The sequence below is a fragment of the Emydura macquarii genome, unplaced genomic scaffold (assembly GCF_026122565.2).
Source record: "Emydura macquarii macquarii isolate MOO-44397 ecotype Brisbane River unplaced genomic scaffold, CSIRO-AGI_Emac_v2 contig_3470, whole genome shotgun sequence".
In the NCBI taxonomy this organism is placed as follows: Eukaryota; Metazoa; Chordata; order Testudines; family Chelidae; genus Emydura; species Emydura macquarii.
This window is the reverse complement of record NW_027133607.1, coordinates 7,829,589-7,847,764: the sequence shown is the minus strand read 5'-3', so window position 1 is coordinate 7,847,764 and position 18,176 is coordinate 7,829,589. Positions and strand designations below refer to the sequence as shown.

General features: G+C 39.1%; 1 protein-coding gene across 2 annotated transcripts in view; it reads right to left on the bottom strand.

Moving 5' to 3' along the window:
• Positions 1-1,327: 1,327 nt before the first annotated feature.
• Positions 1,328-18,176, bottom strand: part of NET1 (neuroepithelial cell transforming 1) — a 76,286-nt gene continuing 59,437 nt past the window's right edge. Inside the window, exons 1-10 of one of the 2 annotated variants that reach the window (XM_067534883.1) lie at positions 13,828-14,060; positions 8,484-8,591; positions 7,425-7,592; positions 6,333-6,395; positions 5,946-6,042; positions 5,731-5,807; positions 4,966-5,223; positions 4,550-4,720; positions 3,559-3,745; positions 1,328-3,339 (exon numbers count right to left, since the gene is read on the bottom strand). In XM_067534883.1, the coding sequence (XP_067390984.1) occupies positions 2,939-3,339; positions 3,559-3,745; positions 4,550-4,720; positions 4,966-5,223; positions 5,731-5,807; positions 5,946-6,042; positions 6,333-6,395; positions 7,425-7,592; positions 8,484-8,591; positions 13,828-13,920 (1,623 nt within the window). In that variant the 5' untranslated portion in view covers positions 13,921-14,060 and the 3' untranslated portion in view covers positions 1,328-2,938. Of the gene's footprint in view, positions 3,340-3,558; positions 3,746-4,549; positions 4,721-4,965; positions 5,224-5,730; positions 5,808-5,945; positions 6,043-6,332; positions 6,396-7,424; positions 7,593-8,483; positions 8,592-13,827; positions 14,061-18,176 lie in introns of those variants that run through there. The other variant, XM_067534882.1, reaches the window with a different exon arrangement.

Below are 18,176 nucleotides of genomic sequence, written 5' to 3'. Positions count from 1 at the left end.
TAACAGAATCCTTGCTGAACATGCCCCTGCGCCATCTGAATCTATGATTTTCCAGAGACCACACGGCGCAACTCAATTAATGCTTCCAGATAATCAGTCCCAATGCTCTGACTCAGGAATGCCACGCTACCTCTTCCTTGAGCTTTCGTTAGACGAATGGATCAATTTCTTGGTGGTTTATTGTTCCACTAAGTTATTTATAAATCTTTGCCAAATATGGATTCCCCCCTCCCTCTGCATTTTTACTGGGTAAGCTTGAAAGGGGTATCAGGATCATTTTCACACCTCACTGGAATGTCTATATGTCTGGGTCCAATCTGATTTCTGGGGGATAACTGGAAGCTACCACCTCTCTCATAGTTGGGGAAAGGAGAGAAAGGACATTCAGTGAACTTTGTCCCCGCTCACACAGTATTGTTTGTTCTCTTTGTTGGCTCCATTAACAAGAGACTGTCAGTAGAGATAGTTTTCACATGCTCCAATATCTGATTGGCAAAGCAAACTATCTATGTGGACCAAGTGTATTTTGAGACTGTTCTAACCTAGGCATTCACCTGGTCTACAACAGAGCCAGATTTGATATTTTGTAACAGTCTAGGTTAATGGGTCAAGCCCAGACATCTTCAAACACAGGGAAAATCGAGAGGGAAAGGAACAGAGTCTAGCGGGTGGCATTGACACCACCACTAGTTGAAATAGGTATTTTTGTACCGTACTTCCAGGCGTGGAGAAAATTAAACACACACTGCTGGAATGGGAGCCATTTGGGTTGTCTTCCCCTTTTATAAAATGAGTTCAGCAGGTGTCACACATGAAAGCTTCCTGTTGTCAAGAGTTCCATGTGGGAATCTCAAACTTAAAAGCAGTAAAAACTAGGCTTGTGTCTAGCAAAGTGTTATGTTTCTTTATGCAAAGCTACTGGGTAACTCTTAGCATTATATTTCATGAAGTCCTTAGCAAGTGGGAGAGGACTTTGATCACAATCAGTGATGTCTCACAGGAGCTACAGAGCCCTCCACTCAGGCTAGGTGTATTTGACAAGGACGTTGGTGTTTGCAGATTTACGGCAATGTGTTCTATCCCTCCCTCCAGCACCTCATTGTGTAAAACCCTTCTTTTTATGTGAGTAGCTCTGATTTACACAAGCAGGCCCCTTCTTTGGGGTGGGTCCGATTAAGTGAGTGAGAGTTCGTTGAATCAGCAATACAGGTTGGAACAAAGACTACTACTTCCTGAGAAGTCTGTCCAGGCATGACAGTTGTGACGAGGATTTACTCAGGATACTTCCACTTCTCCTCTTGCATCAACACACACAATACAAGCAAGATGCTGTCAGGAATTTAATTGTCCTTGGCACTTTAAACTGTACAGTACATTTACAGAGAACCATTCATTTGGTTGTGTCTATTTACATTCTCTTCCAATTTCCATCACTGCTGGCCCAACATCTTGCACACAATAACCCTTTATATCTGAGTTACAGACTCTTGAAAACTGATTTTATGTAATGCTTTAGGATAATTATTATGTGCTTTCATTACTGTTTTAGTGAAAGGAAAAACCTTAACTGAACTGCAGCTGTTACCACTTTGTATAATTGTTCCTATGCCATTTTACAGCACAGGGCATACCAAGTTACCTTCACTCATCCCTATGATGATTAAAGCCACTAAAAATGTAACAACAGCAAAATTGACACAAGTTTAAATACCTGATCACTTTCCATTTCTTCTCTCCATAACATCACATACTTTCTCTTCCCCATTCTTCTATGACATACAATATACCCTCATGATTGCCTCCAGAAGTGTCTTTCATATTCCAAGGAACTTCAGACATCTCATTTTGACACACAAAGCAACTACCTCTTCTCCATTACTCATAATAGTCAATGCTTCTCTCCACCCAAACCTTCTGCGACATTCTTAAAGCCTTCAGCTCTTATCAATACAGTTCTCTTTCAGTAGTTTAAAGCACGCACAAGCCATTTAACTTGCTTATTGTAACCCACTCAAAATGCTACATTGAGTGAGTCGTCTTCCCCTTTCCCATCAGCTCAAAACACTGTGGGGCTTGGTTTCATTTTGCAGTTTTGAACTGACTTTAAAAAAAACAAACAAACCAAAAAAAAACAAACAAAAAACCACACACACAAAGACATTTTTGAACAAAAAAGATCAAGGACTTAAAGAAAATGCCAAGTTCAGAGTCTCAAAATACAATACATTGAAATAATTAAAAATACAAAACAAAAAGCTCTAAAAACTATTTTAAAATAGAAAAAATTAAATACCTGGCAGGTTATGTAAATGAAAATGAGGAATGTACAATGAGCAAAAAAAGATGAAAAGTTCCAGTAGGTAAAATGGAAAACCTATTGAACCTGGGGTCTGTTTTTTAAAACACTGTATTGAATGAATTAAAATAAACCAAGCACTGCAAAACATGCATCTCATAAGGCAAGAATATACTATTGCTCAGGTTTAAGTTCTAATTTAAAAGTTCTTTTGCAACATTGATCCAAAAGTTGTGAAAGGTGTTTAGCTTGCAACTTGCTGGGTTTCAAGGGAACACATTTACACTAAACACCAATACAGATTACTTGATGTTTCCCAGTTTCAAATACGGTACCATAACACTGCTTTGAAAAACTGAAATCTACTCTTCAAGTCTGCCATTAAATAACAGTCAAAAGCATGAGAACTTTTGAATCATTATTTATTTCACACTAAGAGTCTGAATCAAGGTTGCCATATCTTCTTCAAAAAACAGACACCAGTTCAACAGTGTTAACTGCATACCAGTAGCTGCCATCAAACAAAATACAAGATGTTTAAGTTCAGCAGAGTAAACCCATCATGCTCACATTACAAGAAGAAAAATGTACACATTATTTATAAATAAACAGTCCTTCCACTAGGAAATCCCTGGGCTCCTTTTAAACTAATGTTTCTTTCCGTTTGCTGCTTGACTGCTTCTCTCTTGTTCTTTTGTGGCCAGATTGTGTTCTGTGCGTTTTCACGCTCTTGCCTTCCTTCGTGTCCATAATGGAGCAACACTCTGATGCGTTTTCGTCTAGCTCCATCTGAACAATACCGGACATAGTGGACTGCCTTCTCTGGACTTTGATGTTGGATGCAGATGGGTTGTTCTCTTCAGACTCCTCACTGAGCTCGGGCAACTCTTTCAGTTCTGTTGGCGCAGCAGTCCGCTGGAAGGGTGCGATGGCCGTTCTAATACAATTAAACCACTGCTGCTTGTGGAAGATATCATTGGCCTGCAACGTATGGGACTGGCCTGAGGACGGGTCTTGGAATCGAACTCTGAAGATATTTTTAGCTAACGATAAAAATAAGAAAAAGAATATCAGTTCTGCAAAATTGAACTTAAGGATTCCATTGAGACTACTGTCGTAACCATTTGAAGGTCACACACATTGCCTGCCTGCTCTCGGAGTGGAATTTAGTGCAGACAACACTTACTAAGACACAATGCATTTACACTGAGTGGCTTGACCAGTGTGCATTGCTAACGCAGATTAACTAGTTTATTTTGTACCTTTATCTGAATTGCCAAAAGCCCCTCTGAAGGATCCTCCCATTTTCACATCACCATCCTGCAGGTCCTCCAGCACCAGCTCCTGAACTGGGATTGGTTGTCTGTACACTTGGTAGGAGTGACGCTCATTACGAGTAACTGGCCGAGTTAAAACCAGGATGTCTTGGAAGAGGAAAACGTACAGCTTCTAAAAGAGGGGAGGAAAAAAAAAAACAGACAAGCCTGGTGTGAATATTTGCAGTTAGAGTCTTAGTTTAAAATATACTGTTCCCAAAATTGTCACATCCACACTGGTTTGAGGCCACACTATCTTCAATCCTACCTACATGAAACTCATTAAATTTCCTGTTGTAGTACCCTAAATACATGACCTCTAACAATGATGTTATTTTTATAAGACCGTGGGCCTGAATCTGCTCTCTGAGTAGGTCCATAGTCCTTTGTAAAGCTACTTACAGTGTTGTTGTAAAACTAGAGCAGCGCTATCAGGCAATACTGTAATTATGATTACTTGGGGAGAAGATAAACCTCTGTCACTTCATTTCCACTCAAGCAGCTCTGTGCAGACAGCATTTGTTTAGAAGAGCCAAGGGCCAGATTACATCATTGGGAATGTTATGGCACCTTCAAAGTAAATGTTAAGACAAGAAATCCTTTTTGACTGAGCGCTAAATGCAGAGCATGCTTTCTTTGGTAGTTTTATCCTAATGATTTTGCAACATCTGAAGGCCCTTAGACCCCTGACAGCAGTCAGCTTTCCTTTAAAATTAAAATACAGTATGACATCAGATGCATTCTCTTTTCAGGTTTTTTTGATTCGTTAGCATCCTCTAAAACTGTTACTTAGCACTTAAAGGATCCCTGCCCTGCCCTGGCTAACACACATCTTCAATTTATTCTTTTCCAGAGGCAGGAATTGAGGGGGAGGAAAGTTCCCAATTTCAGGCTTTCAAATTGATATAAAAGACACCAATAACTAGCCAAAACTTACATGTCCATTCTTATTCTTCAGCTCCCCATGGCACAGTAACACCTTGCTGGCTTCGATTCTAGGGTCCTTCTGCTTCTCATCCAGATATTCCAGCTTGTTGATGTAATATTGACATTCTGATTCTCCCTTCTTCGAGTTGATGTCAGAGAGAACTCCTTGGATTATAGATATCTATAAAACAGAATATTTTAAAAGCTTGAATGCATAGGCTCTATGCTTTAGTTTACCCATTCTTTAAGCTCTACTATAATAACTGCCTTTGATCCTATAAATCCTCAGGACAACCCACCCACTGAATTTCGATTTGCAGGATTGGGCCTGTTGTAAAAACCATATCTCTCCATGATTTAGGATTTATGAGCTCTCTTATTATCCCAGAGTTATATGGTTATGTAAATACCTTCAATATTACTTACCGCTTCCTCCAAAATCTGGACATCAGGATGATCTTTAGGAGTATGTTTAAGAATTTCTTTTAAGAGCAGTGGGTATTTCACCAGCCGACTTCGAGGAATATCTAGGAAGCTCCAGAGGTCTAGCTTGCGACTGAAAGGGGATTCAAGACAGCGCTGAAGGAAGTCCTGGACTCTACGGTCTTGCTTCTTCTGATCCAGAAGAGCTTTGGCTGCCAATTGGTTACTGCAGTAAGCTTTGTAGGCATTGAGTCCTGGTAACTAAAAGGACAACAGAGCAACACTGGATTAGTTAGATTCTCTTGAGTGAAGTATTGATCCATAGGAACATGTCATACTTATGCAGTTTGATTTTCCCTTAACAGAAGATTTGGTTTTACCTTAAAATAAATTAAAGGTTTTAATTGCATATGTGCAGTTAATTTATGGGGGGGGAAGGGAATAATGGAAGATTCACGTTCTGCATCCAATCCTTTGATGTTTGAGGTTAAACAGTGATAAGACTCCTTTGATCACCTCACTTACAAAGGGGCCAGAAAATACAGACACTGCAAACTTAAGTCACCCTGGGGTGAAATTCTGGCCCCACTGAAGTCAATGGACTTCCATTGATTTCAGTGTAGCCACTAGCCAAGGATTTCACCCTAGATCTTTAACTCGGGCAACAAGAGCTTGTTGCTTTGCAGCTTCCAGCTTCAAACCTTGTTTAAACTCACCACAGTTATGTGTCAGCTAATTAATTAAAGTAAATAACTGAAGTGTACTCACCCATTTCACAAGAATGGGCCCAATCTGCTCCACTGTTCCATCGGGGCTTCTTGCTTCTCCTAGCCTTGCCAAGAAGTCTGAAATTTACAAGCAAAAATGGGAAATGCCACAAGTGTCTCAGGTACAGTTCAGTGTCTTTAGCATTTGAATGAGAAAATATGGATTTTTAACCATTGTCCAAGAGACTCCACTGACAATGAAGTAGCTGCTCTTACCTTCATGGAGAGGGATATATGAATCCAAGTCCCCAAATATGTGTGTGAGCTCCTCCTCCGCCATGATAGACAGTTTCAACATGGGGTCGTGATAAGCCTGTCAAAGAATAGTGCCAAATTATGTCAAGAGCCACCCAACTGAAGTTATTAAATGCAGTGTATCTTTGGGGAAATATTTGTCATTTTTGTGGGTTATACGCTTTTTTACCAGATTTATGATGAAACAATTCAGTACAACTACTATAGGACTGTATGCTTCACCACTTTTAATGCAATACACAGTGGGTTCAAAGCATAGTGCTAATTCACACTCTGCACACATGAAGGTGACCTCTTTAAGCTTTTAGATGTGATCATTGACCATAAGGAAAGAAGAAAAATACTAACCTTTCTGGCAAGCTTAAGATCCTCAATTAAATCCTGTTCTCCTCTGGACAGTTCATATATTGCCTGTGAGAGACAGAGTGGGCAAGACATTAGGAGTTATTGTCTCATTTTAGAACACAAAGTAATTAATTTAGTCTAGCTGCTCTCTGAATGCGAACACACTGCTAAATTCTGTACTTTATACCGTTTCTGATCAGTTTTTGATAATAACGGTTAAGGGTGAATAATAAGTCCAAGTCTTTGCAGTCTGAAACAAATAAGGTTCTGCTGTCTGCCACCTGGGTTTAACAATTCAAAGTAAATCCTCCATCTTCCTCTGCACTGAGAAAGGTATGCTACTTGTAACAGTGTGAAAGCCTGGAGACTAATGGCCAAGTTAAAAATATTTGTTAAAGCTAATGTTATAAAATGATCAAATACAGAGTTTTTGAAGGAAAGAGTTTCTATACATCTGGGAATAATGCACAGATTTTTCCAAAAAGGCACAAGGTTTGGTTTGAAAGTCATACAATACAAAGAGTACATACTCTGCAATATCCCAGATTAAGGGTTATCAATGTAGTGATAAAGCTGAGGAACCTGATTAATCACTTCTTTCAAATATGAATTGCAGGGATTTACCTAAACAGAACATGAAGGTCAAAATCCTTCACTCAGTTTCTACTTAGTCAATAGGAGAGTTGCCAGAAAACTAAGTAAAAAGTAAGCAAAAAAGTCTCACCGTTTGGCCTGTAAGCCACAGTCAAGAGTTTTTAGAGAAAGAAATCGGACCTTAAAGAAGAAAGAACTCTCTGGCCTAAATTTTCCAAGTGACTAATGATTTTGAATGTGCTAAGCACCACTTTCTGAAAAACTAGGCTCCCTTAAGGCATCTCAAGTTGGGCACTCAACATAACTAATCAATTTAGTGATAGAATCCTTAATTTTTAGACAGTTAACACAGGTGGATCATTTTCTAGAAGTCAGGATGCACAGCAGAATACAATCACTTCAACACACATCAATTTCTCCCTCCCCCTTCATCTGCTTTCTCCTCCAAACAAACAGGATAAATAAAGGCACCAAATGCCTACTAGCTGTATGGCAGCCTACCTCCTGGCGTTTAATTTCTTTGGTGCTCAGAGTCTCCTTCATGTTGACATCTAACATCTCTGACCAAAGAACACTGTTTCTTCTTTTAGGAGGCGTAGGAGCAGCAGATCTGCTACATGACTTCTGGGCACCACCAGGGGATTTGCTGTCACCACGGAGGGCAAATGACTATTAGGAGAGGGAAAAAAGAATGAAAAGTTTATTCCAGTATTGCAGATGTACATTAGTGTCTCCCATACACTATTTCTAACCCCTTTGCCCTTCTTGAGCTACCTAGAACAGGAAGACACACTCAGCAGATGCTTCTCAAGTAAAAGGAATATTTCATAACTGGTGATAAAGCCCCTATGATTTGCGAGTTCCAGACTCTTTCCACATATCCCCCTCACCAACTGTGAACCAGAATTGCTGCTGGAGGAGGAAATAAGCCTCAGACTGAAATCTACTTACGAGACACAAGGAAGTGCATAAATTAAGACTAATTCTACCTCTGGGTTCTGGTGACACTAACAAGATACTTGAGCTCTGCTCTAGTGATTTGCAATGTCTCTGTTATACAGCTAGTCTAGTGTAACTCTGTATTTAAGAACACACTAGGATATATACCATGTACCTTAATTATTAGAATTTGCACTGATTTGTGTATCAATTGACTCCCTCCTTTTAAGATGGTTTATTCCCTTCCCCCTTGCTAAACTGCAAGCTACATGGATACTTTATACTACCTAAATAAAACCATCAGAAGCAGCAAATCAGTTGACTGACAACTTTCCATCCCCCAATGTGCTTGAGTGGCTCAGGACACAGAAGAGGTCACCCCTGAAGCACATCTGCCTTTAGAGACCTTGTAGGACTTAAGAGTTACTTATCAGGTGTGCATTCAAGGGCGCTTCTTTCACCCTGAGCCAGGGGGGACTTAGTAACCTGCAGCTCCTCTTTGTGCACGGACTTGGTATAGGTCAGTTTCCCCAATAGATGTCTTGAAATTATGGCATCAATTCCACAGGGCATATTGCTTCCATATTCACACAGAATAATAATATGCTTATTTTTCTTTACCTGTATTGTCTGACCAAACCGCCGGACTGCACCATTTCTTACAGGAGAGATCAAGTTTGCCAAGGATGTGACCCGAGCTAGAGGTCGAACCCGCTTATTACTTGGCTCCTGTAAATTACAAACAAAAAAGAACAAATTGTACTGACTGTGGTTTACATAGCCTTAATGCATCAGTGCTGCCCAGGCTTGTTTAAAACATAAACAAATTTACAGTTTCAAAATGCAAAAAAAAGCACAGCGCTTTGAAGCAGTCCTCCCTCTTAAAGTGAAACCTGAAACTGTCAATATTTAAACATTAAGGTCACAGTCAGGTTGCAAACAAGTTGTTCAGGGTTGCAAGAGGCAGGGGTAATGGAATCCTTTATAATCAGGGTGTTCAAAATTAGTTTTGATCAATAAACGGGAAACGCTCAGTATGGCTTCAATTTTCTTTTGAACAGTTGGAACTACATTGAAGCAGACCTTTGGGCTGAGACTCAGCTGGTGTGACTTGTCATCACCCCACTGACTGAGCTACAGCAAATTTACATCAGATGAAGATCTGCCTGTTAGTGTTAGAACTGTGTGTCTTCTCTCTAGGAGAACATGGTTTTCCATTATTTTATTTTATTTTATTTTGGAGGCAGGAGATAAAGAACAGCTAGAGTGCAAGACGGTTTTATGTAGCGAATATAATCAATGGCAGATATATTACACGCTGAACATATTCCAGTGAAGTACAGGTAACTATGGAGGGAGAAATCAGCTGATTAAATTTAAAGCCTTCAGTCTAGGATACAGTTTTCTAAAATGAGAACAGATTCTCTTTCATATCATTTAAGTCTGAAAAGCAAAGTTGGTGATTTTCCATAACACTGATTGGTGCAATGAGTATTAAAAAAATCCTGTTCCAGTTGAAGCACCTCCACGGATGGAAAGTCATCATCCTGTTGAAGCCTGTAGGCTCTTAAAATCAGATATGATTTTAATAGAATAATCAAGCTAGGGTAATTACCACATAGGACTCCTGTCTTAAAGGAAAAATATGTATAATGGGAGGTAAGGCAAGGACAGAATGGAAGTTTGATGCTGGAAGAAAAACTGCAAGACCAAATTCCAAGTGACATATCTGCAGTTAATGGCACTGCTGAAATTGACTGCATGATAACCATGATACTTCAGTTAAGGTTTGCTATTGTTATGCCTACTTTAAAAAAAGGTTTCGACAATAAATGTAATGAATCAACCTAATTAGCTGTTTTATCAAGGTTTTATCAGCCAGTTTTGGTTAATTATGGGGGATTTTTCCCTAGTAAGAAGTAGTAAGAAGAAGAAGTGGAGAATGAAAAGATTACAGAAGTGATTGAGATAGGGGCCCCTACAGTCTCCATATCCTGTCTCCGATTGCAAAGAAAGTACCTAAAGCCATTCTTTGCTATTAAGGGTAGGAACAAAACCAAAGAAGGAGAAAAGGAACATATGGGGCTGGATTCAGATCACATTTGCGAGGCTGGGAATCAGGAAGAGAATGCCACTGAAGTCAGAAGAGTTATGCTGGGGTAAAACCTGTGCCGGTTATTTGCAATGGAAGACACATTTTACAGTACTAAATACGCAGAGTCCATCAACAAAGGAATTATTCAAACATTTAGAAAGGTCTGGCCCGTATCTTTGGAAGAGAGGGCACCGTAATGAATTATAAGGGTTTCTGAAGGGAGCAGAGGGATGGATTCTACAGTTCTATTTAATTTTATATCCGAGTATCAAAATGAGGGAACATAAGCTAAGGAAGGCTTGAGAATTAGTGAGGAACATAAGTAGAATTTAAACAGACATGAGCCAAATCTGCAGATCTACCAAGAACAGAAATACAAATGAGATGAAGAGGAAGAATGTGGCAATGAAAATGAATAGTGTAAGAAATCTCAGTTTTTTAGATGGGATGTTTGTATAATATTTCTCAGCTTACTCTCTTAAAGGGTCAAAGGAGCAGCCTTTCCAGATATGAGACACACTACATGCACTAATGCACACATGTGAATGCCTTTGCAACACATCTGTGCAAGACTGAAGTGACACATGCATATGCACAAGGTCTGGCAGAAGGCATTCCTTTCCATTTGCTAAGACAGTACAAAGGGTCTCCCTGTTTGAATGGATTTATAAATTACCACTCTTCAGAACAGCTCAATTGATACAAACTGAGACATGCAAACACTAGCATGAAGTGAAAAGAGCAAAAGTACTTCTCTTCCTTAAATAAAGGATAAAGCCGTGCACCCCAAAGCACTCCTCTGCCTGAAGGAGTAAAGAATTTTGCACACCCACCAGTAATGATTTAGAACTATTAGAGAGCTTTATAACCATGTGCTCCGCCAAGGAATTCAAAGCCAGAAAAGTTTGGCTACGTGGAAAGATCGCCCAAACAAATTACCATAACTCCACAAACTTAGTTTATCAAAAACCTGTTTTCCTTCCTCAAAGGATAAATACTGCATGTTACCACACTCTCACATCTGTATTTCAGCTTTGGGTTTAACTTGCTATTACACGTTAGGCCAACCTCATCCCAGGGGTAAACTCCATTAACTTCAATGGAGTTTATATTAGGGATGATATTGGCCCACTAGTTAAAAGTACCGGACTTAGAAACAGTAAATAGCCCGTTGTTGAGTTGCTCTACGTACAGAAATCTAGTTTCTAGAAAAGATTAACACTTATTGAACTTTCTTGGGTTTTAGTTAAGTGTCAGTGCTGCAATAGTTAACAGTATGTCTGTTTCCATTTGAAAAACCAGTTTTTCAAGGATTTTTTTTTTTTTTTTTAAACAAAGTGTCTGGGCTACACATTGCAGACAAAGATTTCAGGTTGAAAGCAATGCTTTCACATTTCATTCAGAATCTAGAAGAGGCTGACAACAATTAAGAGTTTTCAAATGCTTTTCCTTCACAGGTACAAATTTGTCACATTTTAAAAAGCCATATTTAGCAGATGATTAAGACCAAAGTGGTTTCTGTTTTTTTGTTTTTTTTAAAGGGAGAAAGGAATTAAAATGTTAACAGTCGGCATTGCATGCAGTATTTCCTCCACAGTAATTATTATTACTACTCCTACAAAGCATCATTTATTACATCATCAAGTGTAGTTATACATTCTACATACAAGATTATATAAGGGCATACAAACATGGGAAAACTTGGTGACAAATCTAAAAACTATTCACAGCACAAATTACTGCCAAATGTTACAAGTGAGATTCAAAAGGGACGTAAGTCACTAGTTCAAATATGGACTCTGTCAGAAGTGATAAGATGTAATTGCTAGCTAATAGTCATTTGAAGATGTATGTGAAATGAGTTTGCTGGATCTCTGTCTAGTTCTTACCAGATAACTGTGCACAACTATGGTTTATTTCACCAACTCTCCCAGCATCTAGTTTTTCTGATATATTATGAAATGTCAGTAGTGACTCCTTAGTTGAGGTTGTATTAAAGTTTATCTACTTAAACCAGGATTGTAAACATTTTAGAAATGGACATTAAAAGAACTTTAACAGGATATCTTGCGTCAAATGGACTTTCATTACAGATTTGACATTTTTTTATAATGTACATTGTTTAACAACTTGATACCACAGGCAGTACATTTCTACTAGATTACTAAACTTTTGCCTTGTGTCAACACACAAGGTATGCAATAATCCTCCAGGAATGCAATGGGACTTGACTCACACAACAGTAAGGTTGCAAAGCTTTTTTTTTTTTTTTTTTTTTTTTTTTTTTTTTAAAAAGAAAAAAACTTACTTGTTTACACACCTAGTAAACACCACAGAAAAAACATCTTCAGGGCAGCAAGAAAGAAATAATGCACGAGTCATTATAGACCACAGTTTTAGAAAAAGTCTTATGGAAGGAACAAACCAACCTAGGGCCTGATCTTGCAAGCATGCACCTAACTTTACTCATACAAGTAGTCCCACTGACTCCAAGGGGACTACTCACATGAGCAACATTACTCAGAGGAACGCATTGTTGCTGGATCAGGCCTTTACACATTTAGGATAAAAATCTTCAAAAAGTGTCTAGGTGACTTAGATGCCCAAGTCCCATTTTCAAAACATTGGGTCCTTCTAAATCACTTAGGTTCGTAATTCACTAAAGTACTTTTGAAAGTTTTACCCATCAGATTTAAATTTATGGGTTTCAACAAGATTGTCCTAAAACTTCCTTAAGATTTTTTTTAACCAACAGAATACTAAAACAAACACTTAAAGAAAAACAAAATCAAACTAATTCTCAAGGTATGGAAAAGAAACAGTGTAACTAATCATTGGCAGAAGAAAAAAACTTGAAACACCACTGATCAAAAGCTCTTAGTTTTATGCTCCCATGATAGCACTAAAAAGAAAAAAATCCACCACTTCCAAAATACTTAAAACTTACTATAAAGGTCAGGAAGAAATACCACACAACGCCAGCTTTTAGCTAGAACAGAATTACTGGAATTTTTTAAAAGAATGTTTTAACCTTTCTGCTCTCTGACAAAAAATAAAAATATGTAAAAAAATCTGAAAGCTGTGTCTTTAATTTTATACCCAGGAGATGAATCTATGTTACAGTAGCAAAAAGAAAAAGATAATTATTTTATTGCCACAAAGTAATTCTATCCATATAACTCCTTGTGGTTAAAATTAAAATAAACTCCAGACTAAACAGACTATCCAAGACGGATAAGCCATGGGTTTAAACTTTTTCCTGTTAGAGGAAGAGTATAAAATACAAATTTGGCAGCATATAAAAATGGTTCAGCCCGGTCTACCGCAAATTTCTGTTTCCTTGGTCTACCACTAGTAAGAAACTTTTTCTGAACACAGTTCTTTGAAAATTGTTGTTAAAGCAGAAGTCTAATACAAATTAAAAGATTAATCCACATACAGCAAAAAAAAAAAACAAGTGTTTTATCTGTCTCAGGTAGGGCAACAAGTTCCAAAGTCCGCTGTTTTAACCGAAGGGAATCTACTTCTACTTGACAGTCAAAGTCTAGAACCACCAGGTTTAATACTCATTACTGGTTTGCAAATTGTTGGCTCTTTAGGGCTGTGCTGCTGATACAGTGCCGAGCACAAAGGGGTCCTGTTCTCAGTTGGCCCCTAGGCATGACATAATAAGCAGGAGCAGTTTCACCATAAGGATTCATCTTCTCACACAAATGTTTAACACTTGACAAGTGACGAAAAGGTCAAGGGAAAGCTGTTAGAATAAAACCTGGTCCAAATTCTATTTCAGCCTTAACCATAAAGCACACAAAGATAAAGGTATCCAAGCAGCCGTGCGAGAAAGGGGGATCTTTACACTTTTAGCCTTACCTCTTGTTCTCGGAAAGATTGATTCTGGGCATCTATGACTCGAATAGTCCTTTTAATAGGAAGGAGACCTCCAACTTCATCATGAGCCACCATGCTGTCTCCTTCCTTCACAAGCTCTCCTTTTACTCCACTTCAGAATCGCCTCTGCTGCTACTTTACTGTAAACTCTTCTCCGGAGCTATCAGAAACCTTCCGGAGGAGCTCGCTCATGTTTCCCTGTGATTAACTGCCTGCCTGCCTGTGAGCTGGGAGTTCAAAAGCACACAGACCTCAAGGCAGTGGGAGGGGCAGGAACATATGTTTCATGGGCGTGCTCCCATGGAGTCGTGTATCATTCCTTAACTGACAGTTAATGACACACCTACGCCTCTCAGTTTACACACTGCAGGAGGGAACCTTTTGTACCAGGAGTTGAAAATCTGCTTTCTTCCCCTACTGCAACAAGTGCTGGTAAATAGGTGTGCTTTGCTTAAGGGACAAATTCTCAGATGTAGTAGTGTAATTTCTAAGGCCAAGCGAAGAGATCCTCCAAGCCAGCTGGAACAGCATTTTCAAGACCTTTCTAAAATTAACATGGGCATTGCTATACCAAGTCAATCCAGTCTGACAGCCTGCCTCTCAAACAGGCTGCGAGCTGAAAGGGAAGGTTGGATTATTGTCTAACAGTGTCTTAACTGGCACAGCTGCCAATGTTAGACCAGATGATTTTATGATCACTTTCTTAAAAAGCTGCTTACACTGTGTCACCCTGATGTCACAGAGCAGTGAATTCCTCAAGTCCAATATATGGCACATAAAGCAACCATTTCCTTTTCTCTCTGATCAGAGGAGTTGCCTTTCAGTGTCACTGTCTCTCCCCACATAAGAATTATTTTATCTAAAACCAGGGTAGGGTAAGCAGCAACAGTTTAGGTGGTGATTATTACTGGCTTTTTTCAACTATCAATCCAGTTAACAATTGGATTGCAAGCAAAACAAATTAGCCCTCCTCATAGATTGCTGTGAATTTTCTTCTGCTAAGTCCCCATTATTTGTCATATTCTCTCCTTCCACCTTTTTTTGTCCAGGTGTCTCTCAGGACTCACCCTCCTCTTCCCCCAGCTCCCCCAATGCTGAAACCATACATCAGGAATATCCCTCCCTCCAGCCAAGATAAACCAGGTTTCTTTCCGCTGTGGCAGGCTTTGTGGAAATTTCTGTGGAGCGATGGAAGAGGGGTTGCATTTTTTATGTTTATAATTAATGCCTGAAAGACTTTTTCCAGTAAGCCCTACCTTTTTTTCTGCCTTCACAGCTTGCTTTTATTTTTTTAATTTGAGAAATGCATATCTTACACTGATTTTCATAGCAGATTCTATGGACAACTGGAGAACCCCTGGGATTCTGACATCACTGATTACCAAGAAGTTAAACCCAAGCATTTGAGAGCAGGGATTTTTACTAAAACTGTTTAAAACTTCTGTTTTCCATTTGGTTTTTCATAACAGCGATTGAACCAACATGCTTAACAAATAAATAGTTGGAATAAGTGCCCTCTGAAAAATTTAACTCTACTTAGAAAGCTGCCAGGCCACGTGGCTGCTCCAAGGCAAATATCAAATGAGAACAGGGAAGATTTGATATTTCTAAAATAGGAAATTTTTTTGTAAAAGGTCAGAACTTCTATCTAGAACACAAGGTAGCAAAGAAAGATCAGATGCCTTTTTTCTCCCTTTTGAAGTTACCTCGAACTCTTCCCCGCCCCCACAAGACAAGTCTGCACTAGATGCTTTTGCTGGTTTAGTAATTTTAGTTAGAGGTGGGTTTTTTTGCAACATTTCTATACCTGTGAAAGCCCTAGTGTGTTATACCAACATAAAAATGCTTTTTTACCAGTACAGCTTATTTCACTTGGAGAAATGGTATGAGCTCTACCAGCAAAATTACCTTTTTGCCGGTATAGACTGCATCTACACTAGGAAGGTTTGCTGGTATTAGCTATGCCAGCAAGCCTTTCCTAGAACAAACCTGGCCATTATCATTCAGATTTTTCAGCCAAGTTAGACAGTAGTTGTGATATGGCGAAGCTTTCTGCCAGTCCTTCCTGGCCTAAAAAACAATGCTTCCAGCGTGGTTCCCAATTTGGAAGAACCACTCCTGGGCCAGCAAACCCCTTCTATGTTCTTCTCCTCCCTCCTCCATTCTGCACTTTGTTTGTTGCTCCCCTACAGAGGTCTCCTTCCCTCAACAGAGAATCCTGGCCTATTTCACTCTGCTTTATTTTTTATTCAGGAGCAGAATAGATGCTACTCTCCACAGATGGATTCTTCTGCTCACTAAAGATTCACTGATTCCAGATTCCCAGATTCTAAGGCCAGAAGGGATCACTGTGATCATCTAGTCTGCTCTGTATAGCATAGGCCACACAACTCCCTCAAAATAACTCCTAGAGAATATCTTTATAGATGCAGTGAGTAGGTGTGGAGGATCCACAGGATTTCCACAATCCCAGATGCAATCTAAGTCTTTTATATGAGAATGTCCTTTTTTAGTCATTTATTTCATTTAGTGCATTCAGACATTTTGTTTGTCATTTTTAGAAAACAAAACTCCCAATGAAGCACATTCTGGGCAGTAGGCAGACATCTTAGTTCAGTTATCTAGTTTGTTTAGATGGCTTGGAGCTTCTCACAGTCTCCAATTTCTCCCTCATCCAAGTAGTTTCGTGTAACCAGAAAGTTTTACTGAATAAGCATAGTCAGGACTTGGAGGTGGTGGAGATTGAACACTGTTGGTCCTGATACCAATTCCCAAGGAATTCCAATAGTAGCTTCTCCCCACTGGAAGGAACTGTCATTTATTTATTTATTTATTTAAATGTATAAGAACTGCACAGAGTTAATGCAGAAAAGGGTATAATATGGACAGTCAGAAACAAGGGGAAGCATTAAGTCGAGTCTCACACTCGAGGTTGGGTACTTAAATTATTATTAGCTTAGAACATAATGTTCTGCATCCTGAAAGCACTTTAGAAAGTACTACATAAATTGTAAATCAAGTGCTAAATATTATTTCTTACTACAGATCCCGCAGAGAAATGACTGGTGCCGTATGTTACCGAAGCATGTGACACATCTTAGGACAATCCCTGTTCAATTGCCTGCCTTTCCACATGACATCGTGTGTCTAGGTCTGATTGGGGTGATGCAACTCAACGCTGATGTATTATGGTTAAGTTACATTATGGAAATGTAAAGATTTTACTGTGACACATATAGAAACCACACACATTGCCTGCCTTCTTATATGACACATGTGTCAATGGGAAACATTCTAGGCATATATTGTTCATTTATAACAATGCATTGTTAAGGGCTGTCTGTGGAGAATGCTGATATTTTAATATCACAAGAAAAACCGCATGCAGCTCTCAGATGATGGGCTGATTTCTGGATGTCTCCTATATACAAAAATCTGTTTGGGTATTTATTAGCAGCAGCAACACTTGGGCAAACTCCAGGCACTCATCATTGGAGTAGGAGAGAGACATGTACAGTAACATTGCAAAAACAGCATTATGATGGGACTATGTTCTTACCCAACCACAACCCCATGCAAAGCACTCTGACAGGATAGTAACAATCTGCAGATCATGCAAAACAGAAGGGTCAGGAAATATCTATGGTAAGGAACAATAGCCATTCCCCAGGACACCCTCCCAACCAATCCCTCAGCAGACCAAAGGGTGTAATCTACATGGATTTCAGGAGAGCCCAGAGTGAGATGAAGCCATAATATAATTGAAAAGAAAGAAAGAGAGTCCAGTTTATGTAATAATCCATGTATAAAATAGGACTTCTGCTACACAGAATTCTAACTAAAATCCTGGTTGTTCTATAGCTGTGACAGTCTTTATTACTAAAAGTTATTTTCTGGGGATATCTGCTGAGTAAAAGGGCTCTGGCTCTCCAGGCTTTTGGCTCATTATTTCGTTCTTTTCAGTTCCTAAACATTCACCAAGTTAGTGTAAGTAAATTTAAGATTGACAAATGATCACCCTAGACACATCAATTGGGAAGAGAAAATATGCTGTATAATTCAAGTTTATGTTTCTAACAGATTTAATTTTTTATAGTTTAAGTATTCAAATGCCCTGAAGAATATTTTTAGTAGTTTATACAGTTAAAATAAATCCTTGCTTATCAGTTCCAGCCAAGCTACCCTAAGTGCAGGAATAGGAGGAAGGATAGTCCGGTGGTTAGGGCACTAAGCTAGGACTTGAGAGACAAGGGTTCAAGGGACAAAGGTCCTCTGCCACAGACTTCCCGTATGACTTTGGGCAAGTCACTTAGCATTTCTGTGCTTCACTT